At 46.9% G+C, this 20,766-nt stretch overlaps 1 protein-coding gene across 4 annotated transcripts in view; it reads right to left on the bottom strand.

The window, feature by feature from the left end:
• DAAM2 (dishevelled associated activator of morphogenesis 2) overlaps positions 1-20,766 on the bottom strand; it is a 216,448-nt gene that overhangs the window by 85,485 nt on the left and 110,197 nt on the right. For all 4 annotated transcript variants that reach the window (XR_012222650.1, XM_073556296.1, XM_073556294.1 and 1 more), the window contains exon 6: positions 12,740-13,073. Coding sequence is in view for 3 of the 4 variants with exons in the window: in XM_073556296.1 (XP_073412397.1) it covers positions 12,740-13,073 (334 nt within the window). In the remaining variant the exon portion in view is untranslated. The remainder of the gene's footprint in view (positions 1-12,739; positions 13,074-20,766) is intronic.

The raw sequence follows: 20,766 nt of genomic DNA, 5'->3' as shown, positions 1-20,766 counted from the left end.
GAGGAGCGTGGAGGAGGAAAGAAGAGCGTGGAGGAGGAAAGAGGAGCGTGGAGGAGGAAAGAGGAGCGTGGAGGAGGAAAGAGGAGCGTGGAGGAGGAAAGAGGAGCGTGGAGGAGGAAAGAAGAGCGTGGAGGAGGAAAGAGGAGCGTGGAGGAGGAAAGAGGAGCGTGGAGGAGGAAAGAGGAGCGTGGAGGAGGAAACAGGAGCGTGGAGGAGGAAACAGGAGCGTGGAGGAGGAAAGAGGAGCGTGGAGGAGGAAAGAGGAGCGTGGAGGAGGAAAGAGGAGCGTGGAGGAGGAAACAGGAGCGTGGAGGAGGAAAGAGGAGCGTGGAGGAGGAAAGAGGAGCGTGGAGGAGGAAAGAGGAGCATGGAGGAGGAAAGAAGAGCGTGGAGGAGGAAAGAAGAGCGTGGAGGAGGAAAGAGGAGCGTGGAGGAGGAAAGAAGAGTCTGGATTTGAGTATGGAGGAGGGAAGAGTAGTCTGAAACAGGGAAGAGAAGGTCTGGAAGAGGGAAAAGGAGTCTGGAGGAGGGGAAAGGGAGTGTGGAGGAGAAAATTGGAGTCTGGAGAAGGGAAGTGGAGTCTGCAGGAATAAAGAGGAGTCTGCATGAAGGAAACAGGAGTCTGGAGGAGGGAACAGAAGGTCTAAGAGAAGGAAGAGAAGGTCTGGAAGAGGGAAAAGGAGTCTGGAGGAGGGGACAGAGAGTGTGGAGGAGGGAATTGGAGTCTGGAGGAGGGTAAAGGAGTCTGCAGGAGGAAAGAGGAGTCTGGAGGAGGGAAGCGGAGTCTGCAGGAGGAAAGAGGAGTCTGGAGGAGGGAAATGGAGTCTCGAGGAGGGAAATACAGTGTAGAGGAGTCTGGAGGGGACAGAGGTGTCTGGCAGTGGCTTTCTCTCCTCTCTCCATTACATCCATGCATGCTCTGCCAAACTGAGTGTACATGTGTGTAGGGTCGGTGGGCCGGACTGGGGGGTGGTCCCTCTTTTACCGCGCAGAGACGTAACAGAGACACGATGGAGAAAAGTGTCGGGTACAACAGGTCCCAGTTTATTCTCTTGCCATCCGCCTGACGGCCTCCGAAGTACACCGCACTTCAATTCACTTCACTTATCGGCCCTCCGTTTCCAGGGCCGCTTCACGCACACCGTACTTTACAGCGGGGACGTACATTTACGCACCGTCCCCTCTTCACTCTTCGACGCTCCTGTCAGATCCGTCACTGTGGCCGCCTTAGGCCCGTAAACCAACAGTACTTCTACTGATCAGTCGTCTCTCTCAGTACGGTGTGCTTTACCTCGGTGCCTCATCTATACTGCGGTACTTTTGTGTCAGGACCACCCCCTGACTTTCTCTCTCCTCAGTCCCCCTGCTTTGGCTTTCCTCAGAGTGCACAGACTGTCATAGTCCTCCTGTCACTGGAGCTCCCCCTGGGGACTGGAACTTTCTGGAACCCTCCTGTCAAATTTATATCTTTCCCGGTTCCCTATAACTCCGCCCCCATGACCAACGGTTTCCTAAGCCCTAAGCTGATGTCAAGTCCTTTGCTCAGACTCCTCCCTGCCCTCTAATGGTCAACCCAAGGTACTGCACGTCCACTACACTTTCTCAGCTGTTTCCCCACTGTAGTAACTGACACCTGTCTAAACTGTGCAAACCTTCCTTTCTCTATTCTGACACGTCCGTCCATCCAGTCACCTTCCCTGCATGTGTATGGAGGGTAGCAGAAAACGCTGGCAGATATCTTCGGTGTATTATTACACCTTTATACAGTGCCCATGGGTTTCCAGGTAATACAAGGTCCTATCACTCCATCTACCCACTTTCTAGTATCATTCCTATGCAATAATTGTCACAAGGCTAAAATACAAGCCACGTGTCCGGTCAGGGGTCCGCACATGACTCAGCTCCACTTACAAATACCACGTCAGGTACAGTCTGTCTATCTCCATTGGGGTCCACATCTTCGGGGCCCTCACACTTACATCCTCGCCATTCTATAAACTTCACACCGAACACAGATCGGACGACATTTCCTGCTCATTTCATTTAGAATGTGAGGAATCTGGATCAATAGGAGAGCAATCTAGAAATAATCCTAATCCCCAACCCCGGAAAAGCGCGAGGATGCACCTTGTGTCTTGGGTTTGGAGGCTCTTTATGATCACAGTAACGGGTAACTATGGGGCATATGGACATCATTGGGGGGCGCTATCCTCATAGTATCCATGGCTGCGAGACTTTGCTTAAAAGGTCACTCCTCATTCTACAAACATCAAAAATCCAAACGAATATAAGAAACTTAGTAATATCAGAGAAATCTGCTTCTTTCTTCACTTATGAGCCACATCTCCTCTCTCTGCCTACTGAACTCATCATTTTCTCTGAAATACAGTATAAATTCATAGGTGTAGTGCTAATTCACTGATACTATAGCTGTCTACTGCAGTCTATGGAGAGAAGAGAGAGCAGAGAGGCAGAGACCCACGGATTGTGCTGCTGCTGCCTTGCGGTTAGTTTTTTTCTCATCTCATCCTGAAGCTACATGTTATGACTGCACATGCACACAGGTAGCATACTAACCAGGGGGACAAATACCTGAACCTGGCAGGGGCCTGTTTAGACTGGTAAAAACCCTACTGACCCTGGTCTCTCCTTATCTGACCGTGGAGGTTGGCACCCTAAGATAACGCAATGACGCCCCCACTCGATGGCGGCTCACCCTGAATTCCCCTAACAGCTTCTAGAATAGCTATGCCTGTGTAACAACTCAAAATAGGTTATACACAAAAAAACTGAAACTGACCCTGCTAGTTCCTGGACAGACTAGATATCCTGACTCAGCAGTAACAAAAGGTGCCTGCAGGTGCAGAGATAAACCTAACCTCAGAGTAGGAGATGGCCAGTCTTGCCTGAACTGCCTAAAAGGCCAATGAGTAGCTTCACGTTCCTCCAAAGGAACCGGAGGGCAGAGCAGAGTGTGAATTACCTACAAGAGAAGAAGCATGCTGAACAAAGGAAAGATCTCAGAGTGAGTAAAGTAAATAATAAAATACCAAACAAAGAAAAAAGTAATTAAGCTTAACAAATATACAGCCTAATTACTTACGAAAAACAGAAGAGAGGTGCAAAGTATAGCAAAGAAACAACAAGGTAAAAATCCTTAGCTCAAAGCTCACAGACTGGCTCCAGACATCAATACAATGTCAGAACATCTAAATGAATACAGTTGTGGCCAAAAGTATTGACACCCCTGCAATTCTGTCAGATAATACTCAGTTTCTTCCTGAAAATTATTGCAAACACAAATTCTTTGGTATTATTATCTTCATTTAATTTGTCTTAAATGAAAAAACACAAAAAGAATTGTCCTAAAGCCAAATTGGATATAATTCCACACCAAACATAAAAAAGAGGGTGGATAAAAGTATTGGCACTGTTAGAAAAATCCTGTGATGCTTCTCTAATTTATGTAATTAACAGCACCTGTAACTTACCTGTGGCACCTAACAGGTGTTGGCAATAACTAAATCACACTTGCAGCCAGTTGACATGGATTAAAGTTGACTCAACCTCTGTCCTGTGTCCTTGTGTGTACCACATTGAGCATGGAGAAAAGAAAGAAGACCAAAGAACTGTCTGAGGACTTGAGAAACCAAATTGTGAGGAAGCATGAGCAATCTCAAGGCTACAAGTCCATCTCCAAAGACCTGAATGCTCCTGTGTCTACCGTGCGCAGTGTCATCAAGAAGTGTAAAGCCCATGGCACTGTGGCTAACCTCCCTAGATGTGGACGGAAAAGAAAAATTGACAAGAGATTTCAACGCAAGATTGTGCGGATGTTGGATAAAGAACCTCCACTAACATCCAAACAAGTTCAAGCTGCCCTGCAGTCCGAGGGTACAACAGTGTCAACCCGTACTATCGGTCGGCGTGTGAATGAAAAGGGACTGTATGGTAGGAGACCCAGGAAGACCCCACTTCTTACCCTGAGACATAAAAAAGCCAGGCTGGAGTTTGTCAAAACTTACCTGAAAAAGCCTAAAACGTTTTGGAAGAATGTTCTCTGGTCAGATGAGACAAAAGTAGAGCTTTTTGGGCAAAGGCATCAACATAGAGTTTACAGGAGAAAAAAAGAGGCATTCAAAGAAAAGAACACGGTCCCTACAGTCAAACATGGCGGAGGTTCCCTGATGTTTTGGGGTTGCTTTGCTGCCTCTGGCACTGGACTGCTTGACCGTGTGCATGGCATTATGAAGTCTGAAGACTACCAACAAATTTTGCAGCATAATGTAGGGCCCAGTGTGAGAAAGCTGGGTCTCCCTCAGAGGTCATGGGTCTTCCAGCAGGACAATGACCCAAAACACACTTCAAAAAGCACTAGAAAATGGTTTGAGAGAAAGCACTGGAGACTTCTAAGGTGACCAGCAATGAGTCCAGACCTGAATCCCATAGAACCCTGTGGAGAGATCTAAAAATGGCAGTTTGGAGAAGGCACCCTTCTAATATCAGGGACCTGGAGCAGTTTGCCAAAGAAGAATGGTCTAAAATTCCAGCAGAGCATTGTAAGAAACTCATTGATGGTTACTGGAAGCGGTTGCTCGCAGTTATTTTGGCTAACTGTGCAACCAAGTATTAGGCTGAGGGTGCCAATACTTTTATCTGGCCCATTTTTGGAGTTTTGTGTGAAATGAGCAATGTTTTGCTTTTTGCTTCATTCTCTTTTGTGCTTTTTCATTTAAGACAAATTAAATGAAGATAATAATACCAAAGAATTTGTGTTTGCAATCATTTTCAGGAAGAAACTGAGTATTATCTGACAGAATTGCAGGGGTGTCAATACTTTTGGCCACAACTGTATATCAGCAGCAAGCACCGCCTGCTGGGAGACCGAATATAGAGCTGCACCCAAAAGGTAATAGGCGGACAAATGAAAACACCTGTGTTAAGCTAGACAGACTGCAGCCAAACAACAGAACCCAAATACCCCAAGAAAAGTATGTTTCCTGTGTCTCCGTGGAAAGAGAGGCCAACCACAGAACACAAAATCAAGTCATTGAATCCAAGAGCATAAAACTACACTGCTCAATACTGCTGTATAATGTCCTCCATGCTGCATCTGCATTTTAGTAAATGTTGTAGCTCAACCCTGTGCTGGATTCACAGCGACACTGCTCAAAACTATAGTGTAATATTTTCCATGTAATTGGTTTCATAGAATGGTAGAGTTGGAAGGGACCTCCTGGGCCATCTGGTCCAACCCCCTGCTCAAAGCAGGATTCGCTAAATCATCCCAGTCAGATGTCTGTCCAGATTCTGTTTGAAGACTTCTATTGAAGGAGAACTCACCACTTCTCGTGGCAGCCTGTTCCACTCATTGATCACTCTGTCAAAAAGTTTTTTCTAATATCTAATCTGTGTCTCCTCCCATTCAGTTTCATCCCATTGCTTCTAGTCTTTCCTTGTGCAAATGAGAATAAAGTTGATCCTTCTACAATGTGACAGCCCTTTAGATATTTGTAGACAGCTATTAAGTCTCCTCTCAGTCTTCTCTTCTGCAGGCTAAACATTCCCAAATCCTGCAACCTTTCCTCATAAGACAGGGTTTGCAGACCGGTCACCATTCTGGTCGCTCTTCTCTGAACTTGCTCCAGTTTGTTGATGTCTTTTTTAAAATGTGGCGCCCAAAACTGGACACAATATTCCAGATGAGGTCCGACCAATAGAGGAGTAGAGGTTTCTAGTTTGTTTGTTTTTTATCTTACCCCAGAGCTGAGCTCACAATTACACTCTTCAGAACTGTTGTATTATGTCCTCAATGATACTGCTGCTTCTTGGTAAATGTTTATCTCATCCCAGTTCTGGATTCACAGTTATACTGCTGAGTACTGATGTATAATGTCCGCCATACTGCTGCTGCTTGTAAACATGTGCTACATAGAGATAGGAGAGCAGCAAATCCATCATGGTTGTGTATGGTAGACATCATAGCTATCCACCAGCTCAGAGACAACTGAGAATTAGGGACAGAATCTGCAGAGGAGAAAACTGGCGAAAAATCCAGAGTATAAGTCAGATAATGGCCAGATATGACGTTATCCCTCATGCACAGTATACTCACAGGACAGCTTATTCTGAACACCCAAAGCTGCATTCATTATATCCTGATGACTCCTCTGTCATTGTCTGTATGGGGTCCCTTCTGATGCATTGAGGGAGTTTATTTCACAGTTACTATTAAAAAAATAATTCTCCAAAAATGAAAAGCTGCAGAATTTAGTTATAGGAACAAGTGAATGTACTCAGGTAACAGCCATCGAGGATACATGGCCTCGCCGTATACCAAAGACTAGCATAGCAGTCATCTCCTATAATCATAACCTGGTCTATCTCCTTTAAGGGGTTTTTCCTTGCTCATTAATTACGATTGCAAAGTGCTCTTCTTATTAAAAATCCTCTCTGCTTAAGAACGTAGAGAAGATGTCAACAGGTTTTTGCTATGTAATCTGAGAGCAGCATGATGTAGGGGCAGAAACTCTGATTCCAGCAATGTGTCACTTACTGAGCTGCTTGTCCCAGTTTCAATAAAATCAGTGTTTTATCAGCAGGAGATTATCACTACAGGACTAGGTGTCTTGTGCTTCCTAGTCCAACCCCGCCCCCACCACTGATTGGCAGCTTTCTATATACTGTAGATTAACAGAAAGCTATCAATCGGTGGTGTAGGTAGGGTTATAGAAAGTTCAGCATTCTGAGCACTGCTACATGTGCATCAGAGACAGGATCAAAATGACAGAAAGCAACCCAGTAAGGGACACATCGCTGGAATCAGGGTCTCAGCCCCTACATCATACTGCTCTCAGATTACCTACGAAAAACCTGGTGACAAATTCTCTTTAATGTTATAGCTTGCAGCTCATTGTCTAAATTACTGGCCACCCAAGAGCGGCACATGTCCCAGACAAGCGCGCGGCACGGGCAGAAGCGCCGCTCTGGAGCCGGCCGGACGGCTAGATCCCAGCGTCAGGGACTCTGCAGAACTAAAACAACCTTTGCGAAAGAGCACAGTGTAGATTAGGGGCACAGCCATGCCGCGGGTCCAAACTGTCAATCTTCAGGAGCGCACTGTCCTCCACCAATCAGGAAGCCCCGAGCCGATGTGCTCCTGAGGATAGCGGATGAGCACACCCCAGATCAGCGGCGGTCCGTCCTCAGCAGATGTCTCTACAGTGAGTTCTTTTTACACTTTCCATCCTGCGCTGTAATAATCCCATTAGACTTTCTCTCCGTTTCTGGATCAGTCGCCTCTGGCGGAGGCTGCGTCCTGTTATCGGAGGATGAACTTAATGAGTTGGTGCTGTTCCTCCTGGAGAGCTGCAGGCACGACGCAGCACAAGCCAGGAACAGCTCAGGTCGGTTTTGGATCCCGCAAGTGACGGATGCTTGGAAATCTTTCCTCTCCGCTAATCGTTCATTATTCACATTGCAGCATGCTGTGCTCCAGTCACCTCCAGAGCTGCATTCTGAATTCTGCTGCTTGTTGGCATCAGTCAGCACTGCGGTGACAGGTACAATGGAACAGTAATGTGCGGTGCTCTGCTGTGCTGCAATCTGGGAGAGGGTTAAGTACTAGACTTCCATTATCATTCACCACTAGTCACCAGGGGTAATATTCAGGGTCAGTGAGGACTAATTATTTTATATACACCACAAATATTCGCACGAGCGCCATATTATTAACCCATTCACCAAGGATGTAATCATGAATCCACGAGACCCAGGAATTGTCTGCGCAGAGTCTCAGTACTATCGTCATTGCCCCAGAGGGATTGTAATTAATGGAAACATCAGCGACATCTGATGAGGATGAGATCATTGTCACCAATTGTCACATTGTGGATAGAGAGGATCTCAGGCCTCACAGACAGCAGCTCCTCCGTCCGTCCAGTGTCGGATTGGGGTGAGAACGGCCCACCAGTAACATTGACTTTGGGGCCACTTTTCACCTGCACACAAATACTACACTCCCCTCATTCACAAATGTACCTGTATCTCCATAGAATAATATGCTGGCAGTTTGGTTAATGAAGGATGAGATGCTGCTTTTTTTCTGTTCAGAGGGAATCAAGTGAATTATGCCAAGTACTGCCCATATAGAGGGGTTGGGGGCCCAGATCTGCACAGCGGCCCACCGGGGGATTCCCCTGTTACCCTGTGGGTCAGTCCGAGCCTGCGTCCGTCCATCGTCCTCTCAGATTTATCGATGTTGGTGACGCTTCTGAAAAAATTTAAAATGTAGCAAAGTACAAATGTATCGATGATGCGGAAATAGAGAAGATTCTAAATAGATTGTTCTTCTGCAGATACAAATAGACAAAAAGAAAGAGCACAAAGTGACCGGAGAGCGGAGAACTCCAGGCAAATGTCAGCGCAGCCACGAGAACAGGGTCGTAGAAGGACAGGAACGATCCGGGGGGGAAAGATCATCCACCAACAGGAGGGCTCAGTCCTGGTGACAGAGGAGGACACTGAGCAACCAGTGAGAATTCATACAGGGAAACCGGGAGCTGGATGGGACATGTCACTGTGTAGATGTCCACCTGGACATTATTATTATTAACCCTCCAGACACCAGGGACATTATTGTTAACCCTCCAGACACCAGGGACATTATTATTAACCCTCCATACACCAGGACATTATTACTAACCCACCAGACACCAGGGACATTATTATTATTAACCCTCCAGACACCAGGGACATTATTATTATTAACCCTCCAGACATCGGGGACATTATTATTATTAACCCTCCAGACATCAGGGACATTATTATTATTAACCCTCCAGACACCAGGGACATTATTGTTAACCCTCCAGACACCAGGGACATTATTATTAACCCTCCATACACCAGGGACATTATTATTAACCCTCCATACACCAGGGACATTATTACTAACCCACCAGACACATTATTATTATTAACCCTCCAGACACCAGGGACATTATTATTATTAACCCTCCAGACATCAGGGACATTATTATTATTAACCCTCCAGACACCAGGGACATTATTATTAACCCTCCAGACACCAGGGACATTATTATTATTAACCCTCCAGACACCAGGGACATTATTATTATTATTATTATTATTATTATTAACCCTCCAGACACCAGGGACATTATTATTATTAACCCTCCATACACCAGGGACATTATTATTATTAACCCTCCATACACCAGGGACATTATTATTATTAACCCTCCATACACCAGGGACATTATTATTATTATTATTAACCCTCCAGACACCAGGGACATTATTATTAACCCTCCAGACACCAGGGACATTATTACTAACCCACCAGACACCAGGGACATTATTATTAACCCTCCAGACACCAGGGACATTATTATTAACCCTCCAGACACCAGGGACATTATGACTAACCCACCAGACACCAGGGAAATTAATATTAACCCTCCAGACACCAGGGACATTATTAACCCACCAGACATCAGGGACATTATTATTAACCCACCAGACACCAGGGACATTATTACTCACCCGCCAGACACCAGGAACATTATTATTATTAACCCACCAGACACCAGGGACATTATTATTAACCCACCAGATAGCAGTGAAATAGGCAATATTTTTCCTTCTGTCTTTCTCAAACACCGTGCTGCTGGTCCATGTTCTTTTAGAAGCTGCTCTGAACTGCTGCTCCAGCAAAAATCCAAACTCAAACACTAGTCAGGCACACAGGTTGTGCACGTGGTTTATGGACTCACTGTGTCACAGGGCCGGGCCTGCCTAGGAGGGGTGTAACCAAGTGGCTACCTGGTGTTCACTGGGTCTCCTGATGGTGGAGTCAGGCTTGAGCTGCAGGTGGCCATCAGGTACCACTCCTAGGCAGACCAAGGTACTGCAGCTGCTGACCCCAAGGGTCAGGTACGCAGGCAAAGACTGGACTTGGGCTCCATTTAGACTACTCCTCAGGCAGGATGGATACCACACAGAGTCACAGACAGGGCTGGATTTGAAGACTGGTATTAGCAGTCCGGATATATGGCATACACATTCAGACACACCAGGGGACAAGGTCCAGGCACTGGCCATACACGGACCAGGGGATGAGGTTCAGGGAGTGGTCATAGACGGACCAGGGGATGAGGTTCAGGCACTGGCCATACACGGACCAGGGGACAAGGTTCAGGCTCTGGCCACATATGGACCAGGGGATGAGGTTCAGGGAGTGGTCATACACGGACAAGGGTATGAGGTTCAGGCCCTGGCCATACAAGGACCAGGGGACAAGGTTCAGGCTCTGGCCACATATGGACCAGGGGATGAGGTTCAGGGAGTGGTCATACACGGACCAGGGGATGAGGTTCAGGCCCTGGCCATACAAGGACTAGGGGACAAGGTTCAGGCTCTGGCCACATATGGACCAGGGGATGAGGTTCAGGGAGTGGTCATACACGGACCAGGGGATGAGGTTCAGGCCCTGGCCATACAAGGACCAGGGGACAAGGTTCAGGCTCTGGCCACATATGGACCAGGGGATGAGGTTCAGGGAGTGGTCATACACGGACCAGGGGATGAGGTTTAGGTGCTAGGCACACACGGACCAGGGAACGAGGTTCAGGCTCTGGCTACAGAAATCATATTATCAATGAACTAATTGGCAGTGAAAGTATTCACTCACCCAGACAGCAGGAATCATATTTATTAACTCACTAGAAAAGGCTTATATACAGAAAGCATTGATCATAGAGGGAGTCTAAAGCAGTGAACAACCACTGGGCCACCAGAGATGGAATCACTAAGCTCTCCAATGCCCTGGGCCACCAGGGAGGTTATGCTTAACCCACTAACTACATTAGCCCCTAGAAATGTGTCTATTAATCTGTTGATCTCACATGATTTTTATTACCCTAGACACCAAGGGATGACTCCACTGACCCCTTTATTGCCCTAGATCACCAATTATGGCACATCCAACCACCAGGAGTGTTATTCCTCATCTCATCGCTGTGATGCATTGTGGGAGACGTAGAGTCCAGACCTGCTTCTTCTAAGATGCTTCAGGCACAGCGATCAGCACATAATACCCAATCATAAGAGTAATAGTGGTGTACACTACAGTCACCAGACCAGCTGGGCATATATTACATAACGCAGCAGTGTAATGCTCCGCAGCTGTGAGATACCACTCCACATCGCCCAGAAGCAGCTGTACTTTCAGCGATAATTAATACATCATATAAGAAATACAATGTAAAGAAATTGCTTCCAAAACACACAAAGTGTTTCCAAACTAGCAGCAAATAACGAGTCCAGTGTCATAAATCTGCGCCGTGTGTGAAAACCGCCGCATTGCAGCCATAATTGTGGGGAAGGGTCCAGTCTGAAACAAATTATTAATCTCCCCGTCAGCCTAAAAAATGGATGTCTGAATTGCCGGTGCCAGAAGCGCTGTGATTAATTTGTGGATCTGTCATTACAACGGGAGTTCTCACTCCTAAAATAAAACAAAGCCTAATAAATAAAGTTTATCCAGTGAGCAAATGAAAAGTTCTACAAGTCTGACAGACCTCGGCCCAATACATTACTGCCTAGTTTTGGTTAGTTCATGGAGCCTTTTGCCTATTTTGCGCCTTATCTTTGTATTTTGCGCCACGTCTATCTTACATGTGTTGTTCTTCATTCTTGTCATTCTGGGGGGGTGGAATTTGAGGATGTTTTGGGCCAATTCATCAATTGCAACTTTTTAAAAGGTTTTGGACCCAGATCCCCGGAGAGATTTATGTGTTTCCAGATCTTACATGTAAGTTTTGAGATATTTAGCAAAACGTGCGACTTTTTGTGCAAAAAGTCATAAAAAGCAGATAAAGACAAAAGGAGCATTTTATATTTTGCACAAAATTCATGAACCAGATTCATTTAACACACACAAAAAAAAACAAAAACCATGGAGGTATACTACAACATAAAAAAAAGGGCTTAAAAAATATTGCAAACGATGAATCGGGCCCATTTGTTATTTTATGTGTTATTCTTCCCCATTGTCTGCGCTCCTCCGCTCAGAAGTGGATACAATGTATCTAGTCTGGACAATGCTCTGTGAGCTGCACAGATCTATCAGTGTGGATGAATGCCTACAGCATTGACATTTCCTGCTCTCTGCAGCTCACTTGTCAGCTTTGCTGTATAGACTAAGACAGAATGAGCAGAGTCATCTCACTCTTAGGTGATGTACTAATCGATCTATTATACTGCTGGATGCATAGATAACACAGACAATAGTGTGCATGCAGTTCCCCAGCCACTCGCTAGTTTCTAGGGGAGGCGCTGTTCTACATAATGGACACTGTAATGAGCAATGACATTTTGTGTTAATTAGGGGCTATAAACTTATAATAGTGAAGAAAAACATGGGCTTTTTTTCCAAACCAGCGTCACATCTGTCTATCGATATTTTCTTGATACTGTGGCTCAACTTGATTCACTTTTGAACAACTAGAAGAAATCGTCCCTGAAAATCTCCAACACAAGGTTCATGATGGACCGCCAAGTGTTTCTCCACTACCATATAAGTGACCAGGAGAGGACAAGGTGTGGAGTGCGGAGGAGCGTCCCTGGCCCGGCGGGTGAGTATACGTTTTTATTAAGTTCTAGCCGTGAAGATCTTCTTTAAATAACCTGAAACAGAAACTTTCATGGTTCTTACCTGAAACCGCGTGCGTTCGGCAGCGTACACCTGGTAGTGGAGCATGGCTTGTAAGACTTTCTTATGCCCATCCGGCACTAGACACACCGCCCCCAGGATCTCCAGGACGGCGATCTTGGTTTTGATGTTCTCAGTCCTCAAACTCTGGGAGATTATGTTGATGCTTTCGGGATGCGCCAAAACGTGAGCCCGTCCCTGGGAGTTGTTCATCAGAGCCTTGATACATCCTATAACGGATGTGTGTATGCGGCTCTCCGCCGTGTCGTAATCCATGCTCTTCAGGAAGTTCAGGAGGCACGTCAAACCCTCCAACTCTATGAACCTGGTCACAAACCTGGAGAAGAAGACATGACATGATCTTCAGACAAAGTATCAGTCACATAAAGTATCTCTACCACACGTGCCGCAAATTCTACAGACGTTATTATATCATCGCTTCATATTGTTATAATTATTCCATGACATTATTCTATAATATTACAAGTTGCGCTATATTATATGTGGTCTATGGCATCATAACTGGATTCTTTATTGGAAGTCGCCCAGAAGTTATCTCCAGTCTGACCGTCATGACTTCAACCTTCATAAAACTTTACTATATTCCGCTGCATGTCCGCCTGGAAGCAACAAGGAATTTACTTTTGGATTGTTCCCAATTATAAAGAACATTTCTGATAATAATCAGAACTGGGTCAAGAACTCAAGAACTGTGGAGGGCACAAACCAAACATTCCCTTATTTTTGTCCACGCCGTTAGATTTGGATGGAGGTTAAAATAGAAAAAAAGCTCAAATAAACCAGGATACGGATTAAAGATACAATTAATAGGTGACGCACAGTATCACAAGTACATAAAAATAATTATATAGTGCCCAACCCATAAAACAATGTAGTGCCCAATTATGACCACCACACCGTGCCCTGAAAATAAAATACCACCACACGGAGCGTAATTAATACTAGCAAACAGTATAAAACTATCCTACTCAAAGTCTCAAACACCGTAATACCAACACACAGTACCTGATTATATTATACCCGACCTAGTGTGCGGATAATACAACTACACCGTGCCCAAATAACATCGCTTTATGTTACATTAATGTTTCCACTGCGAGGACTCCAATAACACCAAGAAACAATACTCATTACTCAGTATCACACAAAACTGATCCCAATCAGTGCAAACACCAAACAGTATCTCAAAACTGCCATCACTGAGATTAAATAGTAGCACAACACGGTGTCCAAATAATATAACCCCGTCTCACATTTAAAGAGTAGCTTTTTATTTATTTAATGATTGATCAGCCTTTACAAAGATACCTGCTTTTACTTCCTTCTTTCTCGAAAGCGCAGATTTAACTGTCCAGTTTTTGCTCTTTTAGATGCTGCTTTGAACTGCCGCACGAGAAAGTATCCCTACTCGATCGCCATCTACAAACGCTCCCACCCATCTGTGAGCCTCTCATGCTCAGGCAATGAGGGTGTTTGCAAAATAGTGTTTCCTGACTGCAGTTCAAAGCAGCTTCTAAAAGAGTAAGAACACAGCAGTTAAAGCAGCACTTTCAGAGGATGTCTGAGAGAGAAGGAAGCAAAGCAAGGTAATGGAGTAGATATGAAAGATTCATACCTTTGCAAAGGCTGAGCAAAAATTAAATAAAACAAAATGAGTAACTCTTTAAATTTCCAAATAATTCCGCGATGAGAGTCCTAAATAGTTCCACTAAACAACACCTAAATTCAACACTTAGTGCTCAGATAATATCACTGCACAACACCCAAATAATGGCACTATACAGCACTCAGATAAAACCGGCTCATAGACAACCCCCAAGGTTACACGATGCAACGATGCTGGAGTCAGAGGTCACCGGCTCATAGACAACCCCCAAGGTTACACGATGCAACGATGCTGGAGTCAGAGGTCACCGGCTCATAGACAACCCCCAAGGTTACACGATGCAACGATGCTTGAGTCAGAGGTCACCGGCTCATAGACAACCCCCAAGGTTACACGATGCAACGATGCTGGAGTCAGGGGTCACCGGCTCATAGACAACCCCCAAGGTTACACGATGCAACGATGCTGGAGTCAGAGGTCACCGGCTCATAGACAACCCCCAAGGTTACACGATGCAACGATGCTGGAGTCAGAGGTCACCGGCTCATAGACAACCCCCAAGGTTACACGATGCAACGATGCTGGAGTCAGGGGTCACCGGCTCATAGACAACCCCCAAGGTTACACGATGCAACGATGCTGGAGTCAGAGGTCACCGGCTCATAGACAACCCTCAAGGTTACACGATGCAACGATGCTGGAGTCAGAGGTCACCGACTCATAGACAACCCTCAAGGTTACACGATGCAACGATGCTGGAGTCAGAGGTCACCGGCTCATAGACAACCCCCAAGGTTACACGATGCAACGATGCTGGAATCAGGGGTCACCGGCTCATAGACAACCACCAAGGTTACACGATGCAACGATGCTGGAGTCAGAGGTCACCGGCTCATAGACAACCCCCAAGGTTACACGATGCAATGATGCTGGAGTCAGGGGTCACCGGCTCATAGACAACCCCCAAGGTTACACGATGCAACGATGCTGGAGTCAGGGGTCACCGGCTCATAGACAACCCCCAAGGTTACACGATGCAACGATGCTGGAGTCAGGGGTCACCGGCTCATAGACAACCCCCAAGGTTACACGATGCAACGATGCTGGAGTCAGAGGTCACCGGCTCATAGACAACCCCCAAGGTTACACAATGCAACGATGCTGGAGTCAGGGGTCACCGGCTCATAGACAACCCCCAAGGTTACACGATGCAACGATGCTGGAGTCAGGGGTCACCGGCTCATAGACAACCCCCAAGGTTACATGATGCAACGATGCTGGAGTCAGGGGTCACCGGCTCATAGACAACCCTCAAGGTTACATGATGCAACGATGCTGGAGTCAGAGGTCACCGGCTCATAGACAACCCCCAAGGTTACACGATGCAACGATGCTGGAGTCAGGGGTCACCGGCTCATAGACAACCCCCAAGGTTACACGATGCAACGATGCTGGAGTCAGGGGTCACCGGCTCATAGACAACCCCCAAGGTTACACGATGCAACGATGCTGGAGTCAGAGGTCACCGGCTCATAGACAACCCCCAAGGTTACACGATGCAACGATGCTGGAGTCAGAGGTCACCGGCTCATAGACAACCCCCAAGGTTACACGATGCAACGATGCTGGAGTCAGGGGTCACCGGCTCATAGACAACCCCCAAGGTTACACGATGCAACGATGCTGGAGTCAGAGGTCACCGGCTCATAGACAACCCCCAAGGTTACACGATGCAACGATGCTGGAGTCAGAGGTCACCGGCTCATAGACAACCCTCAAGGTTATACGATGCAACGATGCTGGAGTCAGAGGTCACCGACTCATAGACAACCCTCAAGGTTACACGATGCAACGATGCTGGAGTCAGAGGTCACCGGCTCATAGACAACCCCCAAGGTTACACGATGCAACGATGCTGGAGTCAGGGGTCACCGGCTCATAGACAACCACCAAGGTTACACGATGCAACAATGCTGGAGTCAGAGGTCACCGGCTCATAGACAACCCCCAAGGTTACATGATGCAATGATGCTGGAGTCAGAGGTCACCGGCTCATAGACAACCCCCAAGGTTACACGATGCAACGATGCTGGAGTCAGGGGTCACCGGCTCATAGACAACCACCAAGGTTACACGATGCAACAATGCTGGAGTCAGAGGTCACCGACTCATAGACAACCCTCAAGGTTACATGATGCAATGATGCTGGAGTCAGAGGTCACCGGCTCATAGACAACCCCCAAGGTTACACGATGCAACGATGCTGGAGTCAGGGGTCACCGGCTCATAGACAACCACCAAGGTTACACGATGCAACGATGCTGGAGTCAGAGGTCACCGGCTCATAGACAACCCCCAAGGTTACATGATGCAATGATGCTGGAGTCAGAGGTCACCGACTCATAGACAACCCTCAAGGTTACATGATGCAACGATGCTGGAGTCAGAGGTCACCGGCTCATAGACAACCCCCAAGGTTACACGATGCAACGATGCTGGAGTCAGGGGTCACCGGCTCATAGACAACCACCAAGGTTACACGATGCAACGATGCTGGAGTCAGAGGTCACCGGCTCATAGACAACCCCAAGGTTACACGATGCAATGATGCTGGAGTCAGAGGTCACCGACTCATAGACAACCCTCAAGGTTACATGATGCAACGATGCTGGAGTCAGAGGTCACCGGCTCATAGACAACCCCCAAGGTTACACGATGCAACGATGCTGGAGTCAGAGGTCACCGGCTCATAGACAACCACCAAGGTTACACGATGCAATGATGCTGGAGTCAGAGGTCACCGACTCATAGACAACCCCCAAGGTTACACGATGCAACGATGCTGGAGTCAGAGGTCACCGGCTCATAGACAACCACCAAGGTTACACGATGCAACGATGCTGGAGTCAGGGGTCACCGGCTCAAAGACAACCCCAAAGGTTACACGATGCAACAATGCTGGAGTCAGAGGTCACCGGCTCATAGACAACCCCCAAGGTTACACGATGCAACGATGCTGGAGTCAGAGGTCACCGGCTCATAGACAACCACCAAGGTTACACGATGCAACGATGCTGGAGTCAGAGGTCACCGGCTCATAGACAACCCCCAAGGTTACACGATGCAACGATGCTGGACTCAGGGGTCACGGCTCATAGACAACCCCCAAGGTTACACGATGCAACGATGCTGGAGTCAGAGGTCACCGGCTCATAGACAACCCCCAAGGTTACACGATGCAATGATGCTGGAGTCAGAGGTCACCGACTCATAGACAACCCCCAAGGTTACACGATGCAACGACGCTGGAGTCAGGGATCACCGGCTCATAGACAACCCTCAAGGTTACATGATGCAATGATGCTGGAGTCAGAGGTCACCGGCTCATAGACAACCACCAAGGTTACACGATGCAATGATGCTGGAGTCAGAGGTCACCGGCTCATAGACAACCCCCAAGGTTACACGATGCAACGATGCTGGAGTCAGAGGTCACCGGCTCATAGACAACCCCCAAGGTTACACGATGCAACGATGCTGGAGTCAGAGGTCACCGACTCATAGACAACCACCAAGGTTACACGATGCAACGATGCTGGAGTCAGGGGTCACCGGCTCATAGACAACCCCCAAAGTTACACGATGCAACGATGCTGGCGTCAGGGGTCATCGTCTCCTCGCTGCGGCTATCCTCTATTCTCAAGACTTTCATGGAGGGAAGAATCGCCCTATAGACCTTCAGCAGAGGTGATTCTATAGGGGATGTAACGTGATGGTCCTCCCAGGGCCTTGGGAGGACTCTCTTGCATCGCAGTCCACGTTAGACCCCCGACCCTCAGCTCTCCCTGAGCGAGATCGACCACCGTGCCAGGATCGCCTCACGTCACTTTACCCCCCACAGGATAACGAGCCGTTTGTAACACATTTATTTTGGTCCCTTTCCAAGAAAAACCCACAAGTTACTTTTACGCTTTTCCTAAAAATAGCCGCAGATGCTGAAAGGTGAGCGCCACGCTCCGAAATATTAAGGCGAGTCTCGGGTTCGGGGTCACGGAGAAAAGAATATCGAATTATTGCTTCAAGAAAGACACAGAAGCGGGGAGAGGGCTAACACAAAATAACCGCCCCCATACTTCGAGAAGTAGGTACATGGATCCTAACATTTCCTGCAAAGCTTGGTGGCAATCAATATGGCCGCCATTAGACCTCCCATAGCAAAGTCACCCAACTTTCCTAGCAGCCAGAATGACAAATCTCCAGACTGCCGCTCCAAGCTATAGACAGAGGTTATATAAGAAATCTGTGAAATCTGTAGGTTTGCAATAAGAAACCAGTAAGTAAGCCACTCAAGTAAGTGCCACCTGCTGTAGGACATGAAGAGGGGAGTAACGAGCTCACCGGGGCGTCTACCTGCTATACAGCAGACTGCCTCTAATGTTCAGGGACCATTCAGCAGCTTCATGATAGAAAACAAGAAGAAAGATGGCATTCTGTAGGTTCATGTGCACTTAATGGCCAGATGACCCTTCTGCCCCATAGTAGGACCCCGCGCTGATGGCTTCTTGTTACAGGTTTTGCCTTTCAGTTATGGTTCTGACTTCAGATCTTGGGTTGTCCGCTTCAGCAGCTCGGCGTCATGTCCTGGCAGCCAGTCATGGACCGGGGTCTTCTCCAGCGGCCGCCCGCCTGGCTCCGAACAGAACGTCTTCTGTTTTGTGTCTATAAATGTCTTGTTTGGAGTCTCTGCGGATGGAAACCATCTGGTCCTCTCCTGACACTTGGAATATCCTCAGGTGGGTCTCTGGAGGGACGCTGACCGGGCTCCACATCATCCGCCATCACACACAATGTAGAAAATAATAATGATTTCTTGGAAGACGCTGACACATCGTCCCCCTCCACTGTACCAAGGTGTTCGGGGAAGGATCCTGTCCATGTATGATTAGTCCTGGTGACTGCGCCGGATCCCTGAATCCTGAACATCTGGAATCTCATAGAGAAATGTAACTCTGACTGTCACCGGCAACCACCATAAAACCATCATTACTGCAAACCCATGTAACCATCTATAACTAACGAATCGCCACCGCTCCACCGCTGACCAAAACCAGAAGAGCAAAGAAGGAAGTTTCTACAACTGGAGAAGATGCAAACCAGAACTGCACCAAATTATAAAACAATGATTTACTGCAAACATATATATTATATCCTGTACTGATCCATCCTGTATTATACTCCAGAGCTGCACTCACTATTCTGCTGGTGCAGTCACTGTGTACATATATTACATTACTGATCCTGAGTTACCTCCTGTATTATACCCCAGAGCTGCACTCACTATTCTGCTGGTGCAGTCACTGTGTACATACATTACATTACTGATCCTGAGTTACATCGTGTATTATACTCCGGAGCTGCACTCACTATTCTGCTGGTGCAGTCACTGTGCACATACATTACATTACTGATCCTGAGTTACATCCTGTATTATACCACAGAGCTGCACTCGCTATTCTGCTGGTGCAGTCACTGTGCACATACATTACATTACTGATCCTGAGTTATATCCTGTATTATACTCCAGAGCTGCACTCACTATTCTGCTGGTGCAGTCACTGTGTACATACATTACATTACTGATCCTGAGTTACATCCTGTATTATACTCCAGAGCTGCACTCACTATTCTGCTGGTGCAGTCACTGTGTACATACATTATATTACTGATCCTGAGTTATATCCTGTATTATACTCCAGAGCTGCTCTCACTATTCTGCTGGTGCAGTCACTGTGTACATACTTTACATTACTGATCCTGAGTTACATCCTGTATTATACTCCAGAGCTGCACTCACTATTCTGCTGGTGCAGTCACTGTGTACATACATTACATTACTGATCCTGAGTTACATCCTGTATTATACCCCAGAGCTGCACTCACTATTCTGCTGGTGCAGTCACTGTGTACATACATTACTGATCCTGAGATACATCCTGTATTATACTCCAGAGCTGCACTCACTATTCTGCTGGTGCAGTCACTGTGTACATACATTACATTACTGATCCTGAGTTACATCCTGTATTATACCCCAGAGCTGCACTCACTATTCTGCTGGTGCAGTCACTGTGTACATACATTACTGATCCTGAGATACATCCTGTATTATACTCCATAGCTGCACTCACTATTCTGCTGGTGCAGTCACTGTGTACGCACATTACATTACTGATCCTGAGTTACATCCTGTATTATACTCCAGAGCTGCACTCACTATTCTGCTGGTGCAGTCACTGTGTACATACATTACATTACTGATCCTGAGTTACCTCCTGTATTATACTCCAGAGCTGCGCTCACTATTCTGCATGCATTTTAGATGTAGACAAGTAGTGTTTGTGCA

The sequence above is a fragment of the Dendrobates tinctorius genome, unplaced genomic scaffold (genome assembly GCF_039654945.1).
Source record: "Dendrobates tinctorius isolate UK_male_01 unplaced genomic scaffold, ASM3965494v1 ptg000232l, whole genome shotgun sequence".
Classification (NCBI taxonomy): domain Eukaryota; kingdom Metazoa; phylum Chordata; class Amphibia; order Anura; family Dendrobatidae; genus Dendrobates; species Dendrobates tinctorius.
Note: the sequence above shows the minus strand (reverse complement) of the source record. Positions and strands in the feature narration are given on the sequence as shown.